General features: G+C 41.9%; 1 protein-coding gene across 1 annotated transcript in view; it reads left to right on the forward strand.

Annotated features, from left to right (window-relative positions):
* Positions 1-9,077: 9,077 nt before the first annotated feature.
* ETFA (electron transfer flavoprotein subunit alpha) overlaps positions 9,078-22,930 on the forward strand; it is a 28,339-nt gene continuing 14,486 nt past the window's right edge. Inside the window, exons 1-9 of the mRNA XM_015638677.2 lie at positions 9,078-9,142; positions 13,658-13,807; positions 15,570-15,651; positions 15,746-15,828; positions 17,314-17,413; positions 18,612-18,722; positions 19,860-19,961; positions 20,747-20,815; positions 21,812-21,894. Coding sequence (XP_015494163.1) covers positions 9,104-9,142; positions 13,658-13,807; positions 15,570-15,651; positions 15,746-15,828; positions 17,314-17,413; positions 18,612-18,722; positions 19,860-19,961; positions 20,747-20,815; positions 21,812-21,894 — 819 coding nt within the window. The 5' untranslated portion in view covers positions 9,078-9,103. The remainder of the gene's footprint in view (positions 9,143-13,657; positions 13,808-15,569; positions 15,652-15,745; positions 15,829-17,313; positions 17,414-18,611; positions 18,723-19,859; positions 19,962-20,746; positions 20,816-21,811; positions 21,895-22,930) is intronic.

The following is a 22,930-nucleotide window of genomic DNA, read 5'->3' on the forward strand; positions in this document are numbered from 1 at the left end:
GGCAGCGATGCGGGATGCGGAGCCGCCGCTCCACCACTACCCGCGCGGCGCGGGGCGGGGGCCGCGTCCGCCCCCCCGGGCCCGCCCCGCCGGGCCGTGCCGTGATGTCAGCGCGCAGCGGCGCTGACCTCACCGCGCGGCCCCCGGAGGCGATTGGCGGCCGCGGGGAGAGCCCGCGGATTGGCGGTGCCGAACAATGGGCGCGCGGCGGGCGCGGAGCGGGGCGCACGCCCTGCGGGACTCGGCCCGGAGCCGCACGACGCCGGCACTGACGGGGCGAGCGGCCCCGTGCCCCGCGGGGAAAGCTCCTCCGCTCCCTGCGCCCCGGGCGGCTGAAGGACCCTCCGCCCCGCCCGCCGCGGTGCGCCTGGCCCCGTGCGCGCAGGCAAAGGCGGCACCGGCAGCCCGAGGAGTAGGAGATTCATTGTAGCTTTTCTTCCTCCTCTGTTTTTCCTGTTATTGTTCTTGACTTTTAGTGCGCCTATTATTTTTCTCCTTTTATTTCCATGTTCCTTCTCTTTCTCGTCTCTTACGCATTTTATTTCGTTGTTCTTTTCCCCGCGCTTCGACGTGCCGCAGGCAGGTGCCCGCGGGCGGGCGCGGCGGGAGAGTCCCGGCGCTGTGCGGAGGAGCGTCTCGCTGCAGACGGGAAGGGGCTGCGCTGCGGACGCCGGCTCGACGCTGCGCACCCGCGGAACCCTCAGTTCCCTGCTGAGGTCCGTGTGCGGGAGAGCCGCCCCAACGGACCCGGACAGAACCAACCGCATCGCTGGGGCGGCCGTCCCGAGCTGCGGGCCCGTGATGAGTCGAAATTAGCGGAGAAAAAATAGTATTCTACCGCATTTTCATGCACCTGGTTCCGTGCTGTTCCCGCAGCTGAACCTCTCCTGTTGCTTTTTTATGCCTTCTGTTCTTTTTTCTTCCCTCTTTCCCCCCAGTCTCCATGGGCTTCCCGTGCATTAGCAGAAGAATAGGGAAAGCACTTCAGTGGCCTTTGATTCAGTGTTAAATTCCCAAAGACTTTGCAGCACAGAAGCACGAGTGCCTCATAGGGTCCAGGAAAGCTTGTACATGCTGGAATTGAGATTACCGCTGTCTTGGGGCTTTGATCCTGTCCTTCTCCTCCATGCAATTACCTTTTTAATTTTACACAGGGAATTTGACAGGCATTTGCCAACCTGTATGGCTTGAGAAGGACATGGTGACTTTAGATGTTGGCTCAGGAAGGGCAGGCTGTGCTCATTTTTCTTAGAGGAGGAAGGCGGGAGGGTTTTTCCAGCTGAAGCACTTGTCTTTTGTGCGAGTCAGGCACCCTGCAGATAAGAAACCCCAGAAGCCGAGGAGGGGGAGAAGACCCTTTGGATAAAGTGCTTCATTATTTGATCCACTCTCCCAGCCTGACCACAGCCCCTGCTACCCCTTTGAGGACCCCAAATGTTGAAAGCAAGCTTTTAAATTTGTACAATAGCTGCGGGGGAAGGGGGATGGATGGCGTTTAAAGCACCCACTTCAGCAGGGACGCATGTCACCAAGGAATTTTGGTATCCCTGCCTGCCCCTGCATGTGCGAAGGTGCAGAGGCGCGGTGCAGCAGTGACATCCTCAGGGCAGGGTGTGCCCATGTGTTCCCTGCCTGTGTGGCGCCTGTTGGGGGCTGTGGTCTGACTGCTGCCTGCCGCTAGCGTGGCTCGCTTGCCGGTGGCAGAGCAGGGTAGGGAGTGAGAGGTAGGAAGGCAGTTGGAAAAGTTTGGTTGGTTCTTCAAACTGGGGTGACCCCGAGGGATGGGTGATGGGAACCTCTACAGCACTGTGGGGCAGCACAGGTCCATGCCTGGGCACCTGACAGAAAAGAGGGTATAGAAGGGTGACTTCAGCCTGAGCCAGAATTCAGAGTCCTGGGTGAGTCACTATCTGCATGTGTTAACAATAAAATGCAAAAATGTCAGAGTGATAGGAAAATGAGACATGTCTAAGAATACAGCATCTTGGCAGGGATGCTCTGTGTTGCATCACCCTTTTCCCACTCGAGGGCAGGATCCTTTCTGCTCTCCCAAACATCCCACCAGTTTAGGAATTAGTAAAGTTACAGCTGAGCCAACCAAACTTTTCCAAACCTATGCAAAGTTGTGCTCCAGTCACACCTGTATCTGAACAGAGCAATATGCTGACACCAGGCAGGTATGGTTGGACTGGACTTGCCTCACAACCAGGCAGGTAGGAACAGGATAGGCAGTGCTGCCCAGGCAGTTTAGTAGAAAAGCCCAAAAAATTACCTGCCAGGGAAATGTTGAAAGCCCTGCACCCTCTCTATATGATGTACAAAAAGCATTAAAATGCCTACAGGTAATGCCATGAGGCATCGAACCAGCTCAATACCACATGTTTTACAAACAGGTTAATTTTTGGTTCATTTGAGGGAGAGTAAGGGAAAGCACATGATAAAATCATGGAATAATTCAGTCCAGGAGGCACCTCTGGAAAACTGTGTTCAGGTAACTTGGAACTGCTGGAAGCATTTTCTAGTCAAAGCCAAATGCAATCTCTCCTGCTGCACTGATTATTCCTTGCTCTCCCTCACCCAGTGTCCAGAGATTCCAATCTCTTTTGCAGCAGTTCCAGTTGGGTTTGGTGCGAGAGCTGGCAGGGACTGCCTGGCCACAGGGTGAGGCTGGCTAATGGTACTTCCCTCTCTATAGAGCAGCTCTGGGGTTTGCTCCCAAACAGAAATACAAGTTCCCTCTAGAAGGTGGAAATGGCAACTATTTTTTTTTTTTGTTTGCAGCAGATTGCAAAGGCAGTAGATGCTGATTCTTTCAGAGCCAACCATGGATTAAGTCCATTATAAAATTAAAACAGATGGAACACAATTTCACTTACATTACAAAAAGGACAGGAACCATCTGCAATAAGATTTAGCATTGCAAAGCTATTGTTATCATGTTACCATTAAAACCTTTGATGAAGAGTTTTCTTTCTTTCACAAACTTGTTCACATGAAGCATGTTTTATTTATCCATCTTCCTAAGATAGTCATATTTTATTAAAAAGATGATGTCTCTCAAAAAGCCCCTCTTGGTCCTAGCAGAATATGCCAAAACAAAGAAATGTTGTAAAACTCCAACATTGAGACACTGGGAGCTTCAATGGGACAGATGTAGCAAAATGAGAATTCCCTATCCATTTTTCCTTTAAAAAACATTTCCTTATGTTTGGGCACAATGTCTGATACTGAAAATAGATAATTAATGAGATAATGGGATACTGCATGTCACCTCCTGTCCAATGGGATTATCTGATGGCTAATTATGGACAGATTGTGATTAATGTGATTATGGATTGGATATTAATCTGATTCTGGATTGATCTAGTTATGTTTTAGTCTGCTCCAAATGGTTAATTGGATCTGAGATAATAGAAATGCAGCTTGCACCAGATTTTGCCACATCAGTTGATGAAGTATCTTTTGATCTGGGTGGGTTGCGAACAATAAATTATTTACAGCTGTTGAGAAAATGACTCTTCCTTAGAATGTAGTCATTCATTTTATTTTTGAGAGCCTTTGAAAACAAAATCAATATCCTTTCTAAAAGGAGATGTTGACAAAAGAAAGGCACGTACATAACTCACAAACAAATGTGACGAAATTAAACAGTGGTTAACCCGGTGGCCTAATGTCTGGTGATGCATTTGAATTGCTATGTGGAGCTTTGGGCTCAATTCTTCTGAGACCAGCAGGGGTTGGGAGCATTGCAGGGGAACAGGGCCCAGCGCTGGGGAAAGTGGTGTTGCACAAGAGCTACTGCCAGCCCTGCTAGTGATTAAGAATCAGCCATGGTAACATGGCAAAGGGAACCCTTGCCATTTTCCCCCTCCGGATAAGAAGGATTCAGAAAGTTCATGAGTGCAGAAAAGACTTATTGGCCCATCTCCTCTGGTGTCCTTCATACCAGACCATGCAATTGGACACAGAATTATTTTTTTCCCTTGCAGTGAGCCTGTTAATTTATGGTTGACCTCAGTCATCTCTCCCAGACATGCATCTGGTCTTGGTGTTGCCTGCCAGTGCAGGAGAGGCTGTCTTGCTCTCACACCCTGCTTGTTAACTACTTTCACTGGAATGGACATCTAAGTGTATAGTTTAGGTTTGACCCCCAGACACTGGATCTTGTTATGCCATTATCTGCAGGATTAAAGGCAATGAGTAAATTGCAGACTTTGTAGACTTCATCTTAGACTTTGTGACAGGACAAGCAGCAGGTACATTCACCTGGCCTTTGTCACCATGTGCTATAAGTGGCAGGTAATTTTACCAGAAGGTTCTCCTCCCTAATGGGTTCCACAATAAAAATATCAAAAATCAAGCAGGTCCCAAAACACTAAAAACAAGGCCTACTACAGCTGCTGTGCTTACACCAAAGTGCTGTTGACTGAGCCTGAAACAAAGAAAAAAGGAAAAAGCAGCTTTTCTTGAGAAGTCCTTAGAGGTGTGGAAAGAGCTGTTCCCCTGGACTGACTGTCCCTGCTACTGCAGGAATGGCTCGGGCTGGTGTGAGTGGGAATACAGTGGCATCTGGATTCCTTTCCAGCAGTGTAATGGGCAAAAAAGTGCAGCTACCCCTTTAAAAACAATGCTGGTACAACGTGTCAGAGAATTTTACACACATCTGTCATTAAGAACAAGGCAAGCTTCATGCAGAAGGAGGTTGGCAGGTTGCAAAACCCCATCCAGGTGTCTGCACCGGGAGGGCAGCAGAGCTCTTCTCACCAGCATTGTTTCCCTTGTCCTCCACAAACCACTGTCACTCCTGGGCAGCACAAGTTGCCATCTGAGGTAACCTGAGCCTTTGCTTTCAGGAGGTTATGAGGGTCCCATTTTGCCTGTGATCTTGACAGAAAGGGTTTCTTGAACTCCTCAGGTGATCTTGTTCTTGAGGAATATGCAGCGTGATGTTACTCCCAGGCTCCCTTGTTACCTGACTGATACATGGAAATTATTAGCAAGAGAGAATGGTTTATAAAAGAGAGAAAATACCTGTCTATGGAGGTTTTGTAGGCTCAGTATTACAAGGGTTGTCCCTGCTATGGGGTGGCCTATGGGGGAGCTCTTTCCTCTGTCCACCACTTTGTAAGCAGGGCTTATGGCATTGTCCCCTTCCAAAGGCTTCTGTAAGGCCTCATGAAAGACCAGCTGCTGCTCTGAGCCCTGCAGGTGGATGGCTGTAAGGTGGATGGCTCTGAGCAGAGCAATAAGCACACCTCTGGTGGTCTGTTATAAAGGACCTCCAATGGCAGACATGGGGAGATGAGTCTTTATGTCACTGATGATGAGAAGCAGAGAGCAGGACTCTAGGGACACATGTCTCTCCTTGGGTACAGCTCGTGGTTGTGGGCAGAGGGGCTGGCAATGTCCTGGGGTGGCTGAACTACTCAGATCCTGTGAGCTCACGGCACTTGGGTGCAAAATATTTCAGCAGCAGAAACCTCTCCTGCTGCTGCTTCCAAGGTGAGTTTTAGTCCCATGTGGTGCTGGACTGTGGGTCCTGCCCATCAGTTTGGGGGCCCTGCTGAGCTGTCAGCATGTTGCAGTTGCTTTAACGTTACTGGATTTTAACAGATTAGGAGGTGAATCCTTTCATGTGTTGGGGAAGCTTCCCAAATGAAGCTCTTTTAATTTATCTGAGTCAGCTATCCCCAGGGTGATTGCAGGAGTAAGCTAAGGATGACCTGTGACAGAGGGTACCGTCATAGCAGTAATACAAAAATTCCTGCTCTTCCCTAAATCCCTTAGTCATGAGGCTGTATTAGCTGGATTCCATATGTTTTAATTAGGAATTATGTATTTTAAGAAAACCAAAATCCGACTCTAGGGAAGACATCATTACATTTATATAATGGTCCCCATTTCGTTTGGCTTCTGTAGAGATACCAATACAGGTACCTGTCCTGGTTTGCAACCATATTTTTAAAAGTTTGAATTATCCATGTTATTATTTTCTCTTTTCCCCAATCCCAATAGTGTGAAAAAATGTAATTCTCTTTCCAATGCAGAAATTGGGTCAGCAGATCCTAATGAAATAATCCTGGATAACAATGCACCATACAAGGATCTGCTTCCACTAATCAATGACTAATTTTTCTTTCAAAATACAAAGTAGTAACTTCTGCCTACAGTGGATAGTGATTCTACCTTCAGTGGCACCTGTTTGTTGCATGTTTTCCATTTTTATTATTGTCATGAGAGGGTCAAATAGAAAAAATCTTTTTGCCATGGTTCAGCTTGTATGGATCATGCTGATATAATCCCTACCTGATTACAGTTATAAGCTCCTAAAACACTGGCCATAAGTGATAAAGACTTCCTTTGTGCTTCAGGCTGTAATCCGCATCAAGCCAGTTTCAATAAGGATTTGTGCATCTGAAGTGTTGCTGAGGATTTGAATCAAAATTATAAACAGAAAATATAATAAAAAGCCTGTCATGTCTCTGAATCGGTGATGCTATACCTTAAAATCTGACCTGAAGAGTGATGATGTCACTCTGCTCATGAAAATACGATGTGTGTGCTATGAAGCCAGACACACAGCGAAAGGATCAATTTATTCTCGGCTATGATGCAGTTAGTTGATTTTGATAGTAGTTCACTTTTGTTTTAGTGTGAGGTAGTAAAGTCCCAGTTTGAATGAGATCACTTTGTTTATTCTTGTGATTTGGGGTTTTTTGGTGTACGTTTGTTGTTAAGATTTCATCTGCATGAGATGTGCATGTGGGAAGCCTAGTTTTGGAGCCTAAAATAGGATTATGAAATTACATGCCACGTTTTTAATGAGTAAAACACCCCAATTAAAAAGACATAATGGTCAAATTAAGGATGCCTAGGATGTTCTTATTTGGCCTTTTCTGTTGCTTTTGTTGGATTACCTAGGGTGCAGGTAAGGATTTCTATACTGTATGAAACTCCACATTTCTGAAAAGTTACACTGCACCTTAGCCATCATTCAAACTGGTGATAAAGAGCCACATCAAATATTAATCCTCTTTTTAAACCCCTCTCAGTGTACTGTGGCTTCTGCAAAACCATTTCCCCCCTCATTTCATATAAACAATTGGGGTTTTTTCACTTTGTTATTTGCACAGACCAGGAGGTACACAGGCAGCTCCAAACACTCATTTTGTTTTCTTCCTTTTTTGGGGACCGAAGGGTGAAGTCAGACCAGGCAGAAGTCAGAGCAGCCCTGGAGCTACTTTAATTTGTATAATCAGGCACAGGCCCTGAAGGAAGTTTGCCACCTCCTTTTAGCTCTTCCCTTTGCAGCCTTTCCTTTGGGGCTTGAGGAGTTAAGGTAGTGCTCTGGGGCCAGGAAGCTGTAATATGCAGGACAGCTGCTTTTCTTCTATTCTGGAGTCATTTGAGATTTGAGACAAAGTAAATTGTCCATTTAGATGCTTGAGTTGCTGGACCTGGTTAGCTTTTGCTGTAAAGCAGCTCTTTTTGGCATCTGATGTGAAAATCATGTGGCATAATAAATTTAAGAGGTGATCCTGTGCCAAGACTGTGGCAAAGTCGAAGAGCCTTTTTGATCAATCTGCCTTTTGCTTTCCTATGGAGAGACTTAGCAATGCAGAACAAATCACTGACATGCTGAAGATCACTGCTGATTCTTGGATTCTGAACAATCCAATGGCTCTAATTGCTGGGGGTTGGGAGGGAGGGGGAATGTTTGGGGGATTTTTTATGCTCTAAGCCACTTCAGGATGGGAAGGAAGAAACTGCATTCGTGGCTCACTATCTTGTGATTTCTGGGATGGGAATTACATTCTGGAGCATCCCAAATCCATATGTGCTTGGGGCTCCTGGGCTGTCAGGACCAGTTGTTCCAGTGTGGCAGCCCCTGGCAGCTTCTCCAGGACATCAGGTTTTCAGAGCGCCATAAGCACACACTTTAGCAGTGAATCTGGCCCAAAATATTTTGCTTCATTGATTTTTAAATACCTCTCATTGTCACCCAGAAAATCCGGAGGTATGGAAAAACAGCAAGTCTCAGTCTGATCCCTGGGACATCCTGGTGCCATGTAAAGGGGCAGGCACAAGACGTCTTGCCTTGGTTCTGGGAAATCATAATAATAATAAAAAAGAATTCTAAATTATTCAGAGCTCATGAGCTATTGCCTAATGTTGCTTGGGGCCGAGCAAAGGGATGCCGGTGAGGCAGCCAGCAATGTCGTTGTGAGAGGATGCCATCCAGGGCTGGTGGTACCTGACTGGTCTTTGAAGTTTAGGTGTGGCTTGGATAACTGGTAGGGCGCGACATTTGGGAAGCACCGTGACATTTGGGAAGCACCGTGACATCTGGCCTTTCCCGTGTGCCTCGCACTCCGTCCCTCCATTATCTCTTCTGCTTTTGCTGCGCCTCGTGCTGTGGGGAGCGCGGCCGGGGGGGAGCTGGCAGCGCACGGGCAGCCCCAGGCGGGGGCTCCCATGGTCTTCCAGGTTGCTGTCGACTCCACAGCCGTAAATGAAGACTTTCCCTTCTTTCTCTTTGCAAGGCACATTTCATTGGTTTAGCACAGGATCTGGCAAAGAGCACCGGCATTTGAAGTTATAACTCTGCTTTCTGTTGTTTTCTTCTGTTTAAAGGCTTTAATCCTTTGCTGAAGCAGTGCAGAGGAACAGCGCAAAGGCGGCCGGAGGAGGCTGGCGCTGGTACCAGGTCAGTTTTGGCTGGAAGGGGTCCGCTCCTCTCGAGGTTCTCCGCGGGAGCTGGACGGGCCCCTACGGCAGCGGCAACTTCGCTCCTGCCCAGCGGCACGGCCAGGAACGGGGCGGGCGGACAGAGCCGGCTGTGCGAGGGGACAGCAGGCCGGGGGAACGCAGCCGGCAGTGCGGGTGTCAGCAGACGGCTCGGAGAGAGACAGCCGGGCGGAGCGGGGGAGGACAGCTGGGCGTGCGGGGTCCGCGGGCAGAGATCGCGCCGGCTCCGCGCTCCCCTCTCCTCTCCGCCCGCGCCGTCGCTGCAGCGCATTGGCCCCGCGCTCCGGCCAATGGTGCGGCGGGGCGGGGCCGGCCGTGCTCTCGCGAGAGCGGCGCGGTGCGGCCCGGCGGAACCATGTTGCGGGCGGCAGCGGCGCAGCGGCTGCGGCGGGCGGTGAGTGCGGGGCGGGCGGGGCGAGCCCCCCGGCAGCGCCCTCGGGCCGCATGGGGCCCACCGACCGGGGCCTTCCCGCCGGCCCGGCCGTGCGGGCCCTGCCCAGTGCGGTGAAGGGGGCGCGGGGCGGGGCGCGGGGCCGAACTCCTCCCGCCCGGCAGCGGTGCTCGAGAGGGTCCGGGAGAGGCGAGCGCCCTGCGCAGCCGGGGTCGGACTTCTCCGCTGGACTCCTCTCCCACTCTGTCTGTTAAAAATAAAGTTTCCGAGTAGACACAGGGTGGTCCAGAAGCCCTTTCTAGCGATCACGGCAGGCAGGAGTTGAGGACTGTTGTCCCGTGTGGAAAGCTAAGGGAAATCCTGAACTTCTGGAGGTGCTCACTCGTATCCATCCTTGAGCAGGACAAGCTGAACAACGGGTGGAGAAGACTATTCTAAAGTTTGTTATTGTAAACACTTCAGAAAAAACTTTTTTTTCTAGACTAAAAAATATTTGTGGTTCATGGACAGGCTTTCTGGGGTATTGCAGGTTATTCGAGTGTTTCTCAGTCACACCTGTGCAGAAATGTGATTGCTTTAATTATCACAACCTGTGGATGAAGCGAATGCAAAACACCTGTTCCTTGTCCAGTTTGACCTTCATATTTCTCAGCTGGGAGGGGTGCTGGGATTTTGGAGGCCATTTGTTGCTTGGTGTGTCATTGTGGCTGTGTTACCAAGGTCTAGGTGAACTCAAGGTTAATTGGAGTAGATGATTGATGAGATGTCCCCGAATGTCTGTTCAGTCTCTTACTATGCACCAGGACATACCCCCTCCACTAGAACTGTGTATAAATAGCCCTTGTAAAAAACTTTAAATCTTGCAAGTTTCTTTTTGAGCTCTCCAAGGCTTTTACAGGTATTTAGTACATCTCTAAAATAGTAGTTATGCATATATAAATGGTTTCAGGTGATGAGCAAAGGTAGACTAGGTCAGATATGATTGAATTAATCAGAAAATTCTAACCGTTACAGTCGTGGGCATGTCTCAGTTGTTAGGCTGCAGGCTTTGTAGAGCAAAGGTCTTGATGATCTCTGAATCATATGGTACTGCTGTGTAAATAGTACTTTACTCACATGCTCACTGCACAAATCAGTTTCATGGCCTGGACATGTGAGTTCAGCTTCTTGGTTTTCAGTCATGCACATCTAGACTAGTAACTTTATAAAATAAAGCCAGTAGAACATTGTGTGCATCTTCAATGTATGTGTAACAATGTAGTCTGTGACAAAAGTGAAACAAACTCACAGTTTCACTTTTTGAGAAGTGTAAAGTTTAGCCCAGCTGACTTTTACTGTTCAGGAGTGAGTGGAGTCTAGAGAAAAAGAAGATGAGAGAAACCCATGAAGTATGAGTAGGAAGGAAAGTTTTGTGTAAGTTAAAGATGGGAGTACTGAGGAGAAATGAGACTGCAAGTGCTCAAAAAGTTGATGCAGAGGTGGGAATAAGCCATTTAGGGAGCTCACTGTGTTGAAATACACTCAGTGTTGTCTGTATTTCAAAATAGCTTGGTTGATTTTAATGGTTGCAAGGGGTGTATTTGGAGAAGTTTATTGTGTATTACATCTTTCTCTTACTGCTTCAATCCCTTTGTAATGTTAAGTCTTTATTATTATTGCAAAATCCTTTTTGCAAAGCGATTTAACTTTTTTATTGCTGTTTTTTGCTGCAGTTATAGCCCCTTTTTAATTCAGATGCCTTTAGTGTTGTTTCTCTAATTAGTGTTTCCTGGAGTTACAGAGCTGTCTCTTGGACCTCTTTTGTACCAGGTCTTCAGAGAGGTTCTGGAAGTTTATGCTTTATTGCTGGAGTTCCCTTCTCTCCCTGAGTTTACCAAATTTATCTAGTTAGTTTAAAGTTTTACAGTTACAAGACTGTGTCTTACTCGAATTAGGCATTGCTTTGTTGTTTAGGAATGTAGCACTTATCTTCAGTAATACCACAATTCTTAGTTCCTGGAGTTCCTTCTTGGGAACTTTGCCCAGTGTTAATGGTTATCCATGAGATCCAGAATTCCTAATAAGCAGTTTTAAAATTTTAGCTTCTTTTTAGCTTTAGTTTGCTTTTACAGCTAAGAAAATCAGCTCTGGAGATACCTTTGTAGGTCCAGTTGTTTGGTTCTCTGCCTTGTGAATGTCTGTTTTGGTTTTGTTCCTGTAACTTCCAGTGGCTTTTCTAAAGGGAGACAAACTTCATTTTCCCAGGTGAAGTTTCTAGCATCCCATTTCTTATTGATGCATGTTTGGTGCATGGGGCTATGTAGAATTCACCTGCTGCATCTCTTGCATTTTTTGGAACAGCTTTTTGGTTGGCCCATCTTGTATTGCTGTGCCTGCCACATGTTTTAGTTAGAGCTGATTTCCTAATTCTGGTGTTATTAAGGAGTGTCCTTGGAGCAGGCTAGATGAATTGCCCTCTGGTTTTATTGCAGAGTCTTTATTATATCAAACAAAAGTCAGTTTGGTTTATTGAGAAAATTATTTAATGTATTTAGTATATGAAATTCAGGCTCACGTAGAAATCTCGTTTGTCATCTAGATTTTTGCCCATAATATATGTGACTTATTTTGAATCTTGTGAATCTTGTCTTTATGTTCAGAAATGTCATCCATGAAGTGACCTTCTGGTCTGCATATTGTGTATATTCCCCCAAATATAAAATGTGGGATTATTGTTTTAGAAATAATACCTGATTAATGCTGTAATAGCCAGTCTGCTCAAGCACCTTCTATTGCTCGTATTTATTTTGGCTAAAAATAATTATTTCTCAGTTTATTTTAGAATGATTTGATAGAATGATGGTGGTGGTGCAGTGCTTATTTAGGGGAAAAATGATAATATAAGCAGAAATAAGTGTGTGTTTAAAATGCATGGGTCTCCCTTTGGAAATTTGGGAACTTGAGGGTTTTCCAGGAGTATGGTCCACTTTACCCCATGGCACAACTCACTGGAGAGTGGGCTTTTTGCCACAAAGCCATGGATTTATTCTTCAAATAGTGACTGAAATTTCATAACTTTTATTGCAAATGATATATGAAACATAATCAAAAATACAGCATCTGATCTATAGTGGCAGTAAATATTTTGTTACTGGCAATTGGTTTGAAAGGACCTTAGAATCTTTTATCACAGCAAGTAACCTTAAGCATAAGAGATTAAATGCAGAGCACTTCTACAAGAATCCTTATTGTTTTAATCAAAAGGACAAATTATGATTCAGATTCTGCAAAATCTTATCTTTGTATTTTTATTTGTGCGCTGTGATTAGTTTCAGGGATTTGCTTTCCGTGTTTGAAATTCAGTGTGTTGGTAGGCTTTGTGGGGTTGAAGTCCAGAGGCAAATTTTAGCCTTTCATATATTCTGAAGGGTTTTTATTTGAATTCGTAGGCAAGTGCATGTTTGGCATGAGGGCAGGTGGGGTTGGAATGTAAATTAAAAAAAGTAGTATTTGGCTGTGCATCTTCAGCATTGTGTTAGTATTTGTTCCTTGGTTATATTAATGAATTTACTTGGTTTTCCTGGTATTCTGTCCTGCACTGATCATAACTCGAGTCTTCAGTTGGGCTTTATGTAGGGTAAAGAAACACTTGAGGGACAATATTCCTGTTCCCATTCAAAAATGCTTTCCCTGCCCTAGTATTAGTTTTGGAGGAAGAATGCTTTTCAAACATACATCTGAATATTAGAGAGGATGGTCTCAGAATTTAGAATACTTTGGTTTGCTTTTATGGCAGTTTTTTGCCTTTTTTTTCTATCTTTTTTATTTCTTTCATTTTTGCTTTAGAAGTTCAAGTTTGTGCATGGATGGTGAATTGGTCAAAATAGTTATTTAAGGACCATTAGATTGTGATGGTAGACTAAGTGCTGAAATGTTTTAAAGTAAAAGAGGGAAAAATTAACCTGATGCCTATGAAGATTTCTCCTAATGTGTTTTCAGGCTGTGAGTCCCTGCTGCTTAATTTTCATCCAGCCACTGCATAAAATTTTGCCTCTATACATATCTAAATATAAAAGTGGATTTTCTAGCTAGATTTTGTTTAAAACTTAGAATAAAAGACTGTCAGAGAGCCATCCTAGAAAACCAAGTAAATATTTACTTGCAACTGTTGATTTCCTTGTGTCTTATTCTTGCTTGTCTAATCATTAGTCTTTAGGGTACTTGCTTAAATTGATCAACTGAGCTTGAATGCAATATGTTAAAATGTTTTTCTGAATTTTGTTCAGTGTTTTCCTGTGGAGTTTCAGTTTAAGCACAGCATGTTACAGACAAGCTGAAGTCAAGCCAGTTTGTCTTTTTTTGTATCACCTAATGTATTCTCTTAATAAAAATTATCTAGAATGAACCTCTTTTGTTTGACAGCAATGTTTTACAATTTGTATAACTGATGAATTTCTGCAAAGCCTTGGATGCTCAGAGGAACAGTTTTTCACTTCAGTGCTAAGTTCCCAACTCGTGTGTGTCTCCCTTCCTTTGCAGGCGTCGGTGCTCCGGCGGTCTCAGAGCACCTTGGTCGTGGCAGAACACAACAATGAATCTCTCACGCCCATTACCCTCAACACCATCACTGCGGCAAAGAGCCTGGGAGGGGAGGTTTCTTGTTTGGTGGCTGGTACCAGCTGTGACAAGGTAGGAAATGCTCTTCTCATACCAATGAAATAATGAATGCAGTGAAACAATACTTGGCAGCGTCTTGGGCAGCCTGAAAAATAATCTGTACTGAGGAAAAACCGTGCCAGGAGTTGCTAATCTGCCAGAAAAATCCTGCACTTGGAACTGCTTCTCTTCAAAATAGAAAATAAGGATATAGATTTCATTTCACAGGGGACAGTATCAATAACGGTTGTTACATGCTTGGGCAAGCAAATTTTTATAGGACTAAAGGACAATTAACTTTTAAAACAAGATACATCTCTGTAAAGTTTAAATGACAAATACTGCAGTGCTAAGAATTTGGAAAGAAGTTTGTGCTTGTTTAAGTGGAAACCAGCAGAAGTGAAACAACAGTGATGAATTGGGCTTTTGAGCTAGTTGTTTTTACTAACCAGTCACTAGTTGTCTAGAGAGTGTTTGCAGCCTGAAATTCTGAAATGAGTGCTTCTTGACTTTATCACACAGCTCTGTAACACATAACTGTAAATAGTTATGTTACACGTATGTTAGCTGTGTATTTTTAGTGTAATTTTTGTGTGCCCATCCTAGAGACAATGTCGTTAGTACATTAGTGGCACTTTTATTCCAGTATGACTTGGTATTGTGTGAGCAGTAGAAGTACAAAAAACCGTGCCAAATACTTAAATAATGTTTATGTGTTTGTACAATCTCGTGAAGGAGGCATACTTAGAGCAGCTTATTCACAAATAAGTGGAGAAACATCAGGAGCTGTTCAGGTGTTTGAGATGGAGATGAAGGAAATATTTATCTAAATCAAGAAAATGAGAAAGAAATAATTGCCTGAAGTGTGTCTTTAATTTTCCTTATTCTATGCACTTGCATAGGAGAAAAAGTACTGTGAAAGGTTTGTTTGTTGGTTTGTTTTCATGCTAAATGTTTGGAGTCTGCAGGAAATTATGGTGGAAAAAAAGGAAAAAAGGATTTTAAAAAAAAAGGAAAGTTTAGAGATTTTTATTTAAGAGCCAGTGACTCAAACAGATACTCTACAGCAGCTATTAGGGATTTTTCCTTTATTTCCTTTTGTTAATTTTTGAGGGTAAACTGATACTCATCAAACTCAGTAAAACTACGCTGGTTCTCAGACGATGCATGTGGTCTCCAGACCTTGCTGTCAGTCCTCTTTTCTCTGATCTGTAGTAACCCTTTTATCATTTAAACTTCACTTGTGCCAATTCAAACGAAAAAAAATGCATAAATAGAAATTGAAAATACACATTGCTTCAGTGGGCAAAAAGTCAGACGCAAACAAAGGGTTGCTCCTAGAATTTGGACAAAATTCATAACAGCGTTTTGTACATTTGTATTTGTTTGTATGGTAGATACTGACTGATCTAAAAGAAAGTAGGTTTGGTTTCTTGGTGAATTTACTGGAATGCTGAGCAATAGTCCTGAAGTGTGATTGTTGTCAGCTGCTATAAGAAATATTGGGATTGGTGTGGAGCCCTGCATGCAGGAGGCAAGTTTTCCTACGTTTGATTTGCTCTGTAATTCTCTTACTCACAAATTCATTTTCATTATTCCATGAGGTGCTATGTTGTGGATCAGCAGATGTGCATTTTATTCCATTCAGGTTTGTTCTGATTTTGGAATTAGTGTACTTTTGGCTCTGGTTTTACTAATCTATAGGCTGTGAGCTATTTGCAGTGGGAACTCCCTTTTTATATGTTTGTGGTGCCTGTTAAAACACAAAGTAATAATAATTCACTTGTAATCACAGGTAGCATCAGAACTCAGCAAAGTGCAGGGTGTCGCAAAAGTTCTCGTGGCTCAGCATGATGTGTACAAGGGATTTCTAGCAGGTGAGAGTTGTTCTTACCTATTGACAAAAGAAATTTGTGTATTTTTGAACTAAAAATATAGTTGTAAATTCTGAATAATTTTTTTTATTCTCAGAGGAGCTGACTCCCTTGATTGTGGAAACTCATAAAAAATTTAATTACACCCACATCTGTGCTGGAGCATCTGCCTTTGGGAAGGTAAGTAGATCAAAGAGCATCAAAAAATTCTTGTAGAGAAGAGGCAGATGCTGCTGTATGTAAGAGTGTGAATCAAAGGCCTGAGAGAGATTAGCCATGGACAGTTTTGTATTTGCAGACTGCTTTACAGTAGTTTGCTTAAGAGTTCATTAGTTAGTTTTCATGATTCTTCTTAGAGTTCTTTTATGAGCTGATGTGAAAAAAAATAGCATAGAAGAAATATTCTGTGGTAACCAGGCAATCCTATGGACACAAGACAAAATGTACAATAAGGCAAACCAGATTAAGTGATCTGAAAGCATGAAAATTGTAAGGAAAAGCACAGCAAATCAAGATGAAAAATCTGTTATTTGCATGTTGAAATGAAAGTGTGCAGACCTATTGGAAGCAAACTTTTTTTTGGAGTGGGATTTGCATCTGTGCTATAAGTCATGTACATTGAAATGTCTGTAAACATATATAAATAACACTGATCTCAGTCCCAGCCAGAATGGATTTAATGAGAATACAGTTTTTCAAAACTTGTGCTTTTTTTTTTTAAGGAACGTATTTATAAGTACATGGAGAGCCTCAGTACAAAGAATCTGGGCAACACTGTGGTGCAGCTAAATTAGAGAAAAATGATTCTTCAGAAACCTTACTGATGTAGGATGAGTACTGACATTGGCCTTCCATGTGACTACTTTCACTTCTAATCAATATCAAGCCATATGTTTGTATTTTTGCTAAGAGAAATCTTGATGTACCTTAAGCCTTAAGTTTTTGAATTTTATTTTTTTTATTGTTTTTTTTTTTAGCTGCAGTGTCATAGTAGCAGTTAATGGCTTTTGCTTTAATGCTTACACTGCCATTTTTGAGTACTTCATGTGAGTAAAGATTTCAGAACTGGGCCCTTTTTTATTACGAGAAAGGAGGCAGACAAAAAGCAGACAATCATCCTCCTGATTTCTTTGTCATTTCTGCTGCTCTTTTTATCCTCCTTTCCACTCCTAAAGGTGCTAAGTAATTTTCTAGAGTAAATTTTGGAGAAAGAGAATATATACTTTAATATTAAACTTTAATTTTTTTTTTTTTTTTGCTTTGGAGGGAAGAGTTTTTCCCTATCATTTCTGGCATCTTACTTCCAAAATGCACCTTTTTTTTTTCTTGAAGTGCCAAGAGCTCAGCAATCTCTAACTGTCAATTTTCTGAGTAAATGGCATCTATATTCAGTTTTGAAATATTTGAAGCAAATAAGCCTTCTAATTTAAGATATTGAGTTAAGGGTTTGCTTACAGTAAGTCTCATAAAATGTCTAATGTTATTACAGTAATGGGGTTTTATTTGGATGCTAAAGCTACACGAGCAGCCCTTCAGAAATCTTAGTTCTGTATGTCTTAGAAGACAACATTATATGACACTAAAATCGGGTCAGCAGTGTTCTTTTACTGACCATTACATTTTACTTAGCACTTACTTTGCTAACTTTTCATCTCTAACTTCTAGAATCTTATTCCCAGAGTGGCTGGCAAACTTGATGTTGCCCCTGTTTCTGACATTATTGAAATTAAGTCACCAGATACTTTTGTGAGAACTATCTATGCAGGTGGGTAATCACAAAAGCTGCGTGGTATTTGTCTCATGAAGAATCCAGTACTGCTAATTTTTCTACGTGATCCTGATGTTAAAACCTTGGAATATGATGGGAATTTTCACTTTACAATCTCAATTGCTGTGTTTCAAAGAAATGAAGCCTAGGGATGGACATGATGCTCCCCGTGTGAGAAAGCAAGTAATTTCAAATTTGGTAGAAACATGTCAAACCCCAGTCTGTCACCTTAAGGAATAGAATTTGGTCACATCCTTTCCCTGTACTGTGTTTGTTAATGCCTTTCTGATTAGATTTTGGAAAGCATAAGGCAGCAGGTTAATTGTCCAGCTTTATTTAATAGGACTAGCATTAGTTCTTATTTAAGATACCCCATGGTTATTTTTTCTAATTATGAAGGCATTGAACGAATTACTTATAATATTTAATTAACTTAATTTGTACTTATTTTTTCAGTCTTGTTTCTCTAATGCATGGCTGACACTGTGTTTTATTTTAGATATGAGCTCATTAGCTTGTGTTTCTTAATTTTACTGTAAAGATGGTACCACGTGTACCAGCAGGGTACATTTTGAGTTATGGTACTGGAATGTGGTTTTGTGCTGCACTTTAAGTTGCTTCCCAATAATTCACAATTTCAAGATGACTTTGTTTATGAATAGTTTGTTTAGAAAAATGTTGCAGCTTTTTTTCTTTTAGTGTTCCATGCAGCCTCCAGTGTGAAGTATTGTAATATATTATAGAGAGAAACACAGTCCCACAGATACTGAGGGGAGGCCTCATTGTCTTCAGTTCTGATGAATTCATGCAACAGGATAAAAGATCTACTTTGAATTATAGACATTCTTTAAGTGTAAGAATGGAATTTTCAAAGTTGTATTTTTCATCCCTTCTGAAATTTAAAAGCGCATTCATAAGAGATGATTTGAATGCTTTGTATCTTTTAAAAATAAAGGATTTGTATTCATACTTTAGAAACGTGGGGCTAAAATGTGAATTAAAGTACTTGTAATCTCTGCTTATTAAGTGCTAAATTTTAGTCATCTAAAACTGCAATTTTGGGAAGTACCTTGATGGATGTTGCATATTCTAGTACAACTGCTAATGTGGTTTTGATATTGTTTATTTGTTGTTTTTTTTTTTTTAAAGCACAGTATGTCTGATAATATTTAAATTTTTAATGTGACTTTTTTAGGAAATATTATTTGCACTGTGCAGTGTGATGAAGCAGTCAAAGTGTTTACTGTTCGGGGAACCTCATTTGAGGCTGCACCAGCGAGTGGTGGTAGTGCCAGTGTAGAAAAGTGTGAGTATTTGTTCTGGCATGCTGTTGTTTTATTTAATAGAGTTAGTTTTGCTCACTGCATGGTAATGTTTGTAGAAGTATTTGTCAAAGCAAACTGATTGTCATAATGTTAGCTTTACGCTTTTAATTACAGGTGCTTGCACTTGTTAGTGATGCTTGGTAAGAGAAGATACGGATTATCTGCACGATTACTTCCTTTTCTTTGACCAGAAATGGAGATTATCTGTGCTGAAATCTGTGCTTGTTCCACTCACTGCCTAAACTTCTGCCCTGCAATCTTAAAACTTTAAGGACAAGTTACAGCTGTTTGAATAACCAGATTGGTTTTCAAAACAAGACTGAGGAAAAATAGAAGTGTTTGGCTCACCACAGTTTTGGTTTAATGATATTGCAATTGAGCTAGGTCATTACATCATTAAGCTAGACTAGTGGCAGTTTAAATTGATTTGAGAACTCCCAGTTGTTGTTTTAGATCAGTTTTAACTATATCAGTCTGATTTACAATTTAATGAAGTCAGTGTAGCTCTGATAATTGAGAAATCCAGTCACAGAATGACAGAGTAGTTGAGGTTGGAAGGGATCTCTAGATCTAGTCCAGCCCCATGGAGCAGATTGTGCAGGACTCTGTTCAGTCAGGCTTTGAGAATGTCCAAAGGTGGAGACTTCACAACTACTCTGGGTAACCTGTTCCACTTTTGGTGACCTCTGCTGTTTTTCACTGTGGGCCTTTTTGTTTTGTGGCTTAGTCCCTGCCTCTGAACCATCCTGTATTTCCCAATGTGGATGGTAGAAGGCAAACGTTACTGAAGTTAGTGTATTGCACTGTTGGTGTATTGCCTGATTGACTTTTCTGCCTGTAAGAAAAGGCTCACACTTCTTACACTGGGTTGGTATCAGTGTGTAACACTTCCACAGCAGAATTCCCTTTAGTGCAGTTTGTACTGTAGGTTCCCTAAACCCAACTGGTGAACCAGGCTCTTTACTCAGAGCCAGGAGCAACTGCTGAGACTCATCAAAAGCTTGCGGCAGAATCGGTTATAGAATGAACTTTGAATTAAGCTTAAACTCAGATTTCAGCTTGAAAACACATGCTTTCTCATTTTCCTTGTGGGTGTTTGGTTCATCTGGTGACTGCAGTGACCCCTCCACCACCCGTTGGTATCTCTGAATGGATTGAGCAGAAGCTGACAAAGAGCGATCGACCGGAGCTCACCAGTGCAAAAGTGGTTGTATCAGGGGGTGAGTGGATCACATTAAAACTGTCTGATGTTGAAGTCATGGTACCTCTTGGTAAATCCTATCTGTAGCAGAACATTGTAATGTGATTAAAAAAAAAAAAAGAAAATTATAATGTGATTCTGAAATATTCCATGGGGCTGCTGAGGAAGCACCCAACATGGATATTTTGTAAAGAGATGAAACATGAGTTTAGTGTATGCTGGGAGGCTTTGTAAGCCCTTTGTCGTATTTCGTGAGCCTCTTTAAAATTTTTGCAATATGAAGTGTTTTTTAGATGGAAATTTATCATGTTTAAAATTACTGCTGATCATTTCAGTCAATCCAAACTTTATTATGTAATGACCTTAATGATTTTAAAACCTGTACTGATAATATTCTGCTCCTTACATATCAAGTGATAGACTGTAATTTTTACTGTATGCCTACAGCTAAAATGATTTCTTACTAATCCCACTACAGTGTTTTGTTCCTGAAGCCAGCAGAGGGAGCACAAATTAGTTAAAAAAATGCTGTTTCCCTGGTTTTGGAGAATGACCTTGATAGTGCTGTGTGCAGGAAGTAAACAACACAGAGTGGTGTTGGTTTATACATATGAAATATTAATGGAAAAGACAAAAGCTAAATCTCCAAATACTAAATATTGGTTAGTAATGTATCCAGAAATGCTCTGTGAAAGCATGTCTTTGCAAATGCTAATACTCATACTGAAAGTTTATATAGGCAAAAAAAAAAGAATCTTAAAACACATGTTCTTTCTTGATCTTCTTTTGTTTTTCATTCTTAAGGGAGGGGCTTGAAGAGTGGTGAAAATTTCAAGTTGTTGTATGACCTTGCGGATCAATTGCATGCTGCAGGTAAACTTGTTTTCCTCTTTTTTTTTTTTTTAACCCTGTTTACTGTATCTAAACAGGTCACATTAAAATTGGAATTCATCTTAAGTCTTTTATTTTCTCTATCAAATGGTTAAAATGCTCTCAGTTTAGTAATACATAAAGTTTTGTCAACTATACTGAAATTTCTGTGTGTGAAGCAGAATATTAACCTGTAATATTCCCTGTGCTTCTCAAATCTCCAGAACAGAAGCTTGCAAACAAAATGTGAAATTGTCATAGCTCATTTTGAAGAGCTGATACCTTCTGCATACTCTTCAACTGCATTCTTTAAAGAATCCCACCCACACTGTCGTTGTTTGAGTGGCTCTGTCCTTTTGCTGTGCTTTTGTATTAACAGGAGAAAATCAACCATACACAATATTTCAGTGAAGTATTTTGTATCAAGGTTGGGAAAGAAGGAGAAACTGTTTGCTTGAATTTTTTAACTCTATTAATTTTAGCATTCACATTTATAGTTTTACATGATTGGCTTAGTTTTTAAATTGGTGTTTTGCTAACAAAATGTCCATATGGCATTGTTGAGTGTACTTTGATATTTTTCTTTACCATGCCTGACTTTTGAGATGCACAGCAATATAAGATGGCACATATGTTCCATTCAGACTTGAAGGAACATTTTGGAAAGGCATTTATGGGAAAATCTTCTTTTGACAAAGCAACATGAAAAAATCATGGAAATATGCCAGATTGAAATCCTTGGTTTTAAATATATGGCCCTTTGGTGCTGGGAGTAGGGATTTCCTGTTGCTTATGAAGTGCATTAGCACTTAGTATTTGGAAGTTTTTAGCTAGTGGTATAGAGAGGGATTACCATAAGAGCTTTTAAGAGGGAAGTTTTTAAATACGTGCCCTTAGAGTGTGGAGCTCTTCAGTAAAATACATGGGCTTTTATGGTGATATAAATTTGGCTCACAAATATTTTAAAAGAAAACACTGAAAATATTTTCTTTCAACTAGTTGGCGCTTCCCGTGCAGCTGTTGATGCTGGCTTTGTTCCTAATGACATGCAAGTTGGACAGACAGGCAAAATAGTAGCACCAGTAAGTATGGAAATATCTCTCATCATAGAGCTGGGATGGTTTCTAGCATGCATTTTCTTTCAGAGCAAGCACGCAGAGATGAGCTGAGTCTTAATACTGGGCCTAACGATATCACTATACCCACTGTGATATTGTCACTTGACGTTGCATTTACAAAATGACAGAAGCAAGCTGGGATGGAAATCTTTTCTCTGGGTCAGTGGGGTGTGTTCTGACACAGCTTTGTCGGGGCTTTGCGTGCTGCATTTCTTCATTGCTGCCTGAACCTTTTTTTAGCTTACTAACAGCTGGCATTGATATGCTAAAAGATGTCATTACTGACATAAACTCAAAATTATATCAGTCTGTGGCTTGATCTCTTGTAATTTTGTGTTCTGGGCTTTTTCAGGTGATGATTTTTTAAAAACTTTTAGTAACTGTTATTGGATTCTTGCAGTACAGTCAAAGCAAAATTTTTGTAAGAAATGAAAATGCAAGAAATTTAAGAGAGGAATAATCAACATATTGGCTGCTGTAGAGTGACATACCCAGAAGGACATATTCTGAATGGCTTGATATTGGGCAATAACATGCTGGATGTCATCTTCTGCTATTTCTGCATCCCAGTATCACAGGGAACTGATTTCTGTCTTTTTGTCTCTGTGTGGGTCTTTCTGTCCTGCAGAAATCTGAGACTTCTTTCATTGTTCTTTATGACCTGAGGACATAAAAGGAAAGTTGTAGCCAGATGAAGCACATTTGAGTGTTTGTAAATAGGAAAGTTACAAATGTGGCTCACCTCAGTGTGGGGCAGAGCCCCTACTGACATGTGATGATCTGTCAGGGCTACACTGAGCTCCACGGTGGAGCAAAGGTTTTGCTTCTCAGTGAGCAGCTCTTTGTGTATGGCAACAGAAGGCACCAAGGAGCAACTTTTCACTTGATAATGGCTTAATGAGACCAGAAAGGAGGAGTGAGCTGAAACTTGGTAGAGAAACTCATATTTCAATTGCTGCATTTACCAAATCATAATAATTTAAATAATATTAAAAAGCTG

The sequence above is a fragment of the Parus major genome, chromosome 10 (genome assembly GCF_001522545.3).
Source record: "Parus major isolate Abel chromosome 10, Parus_major1.1, whole genome shotgun sequence".
Taxonomy (NCBI): domain Eukaryota; kingdom Metazoa; phylum Chordata; class Aves; order Passeriformes; family Paridae; genus Parus; species Parus major.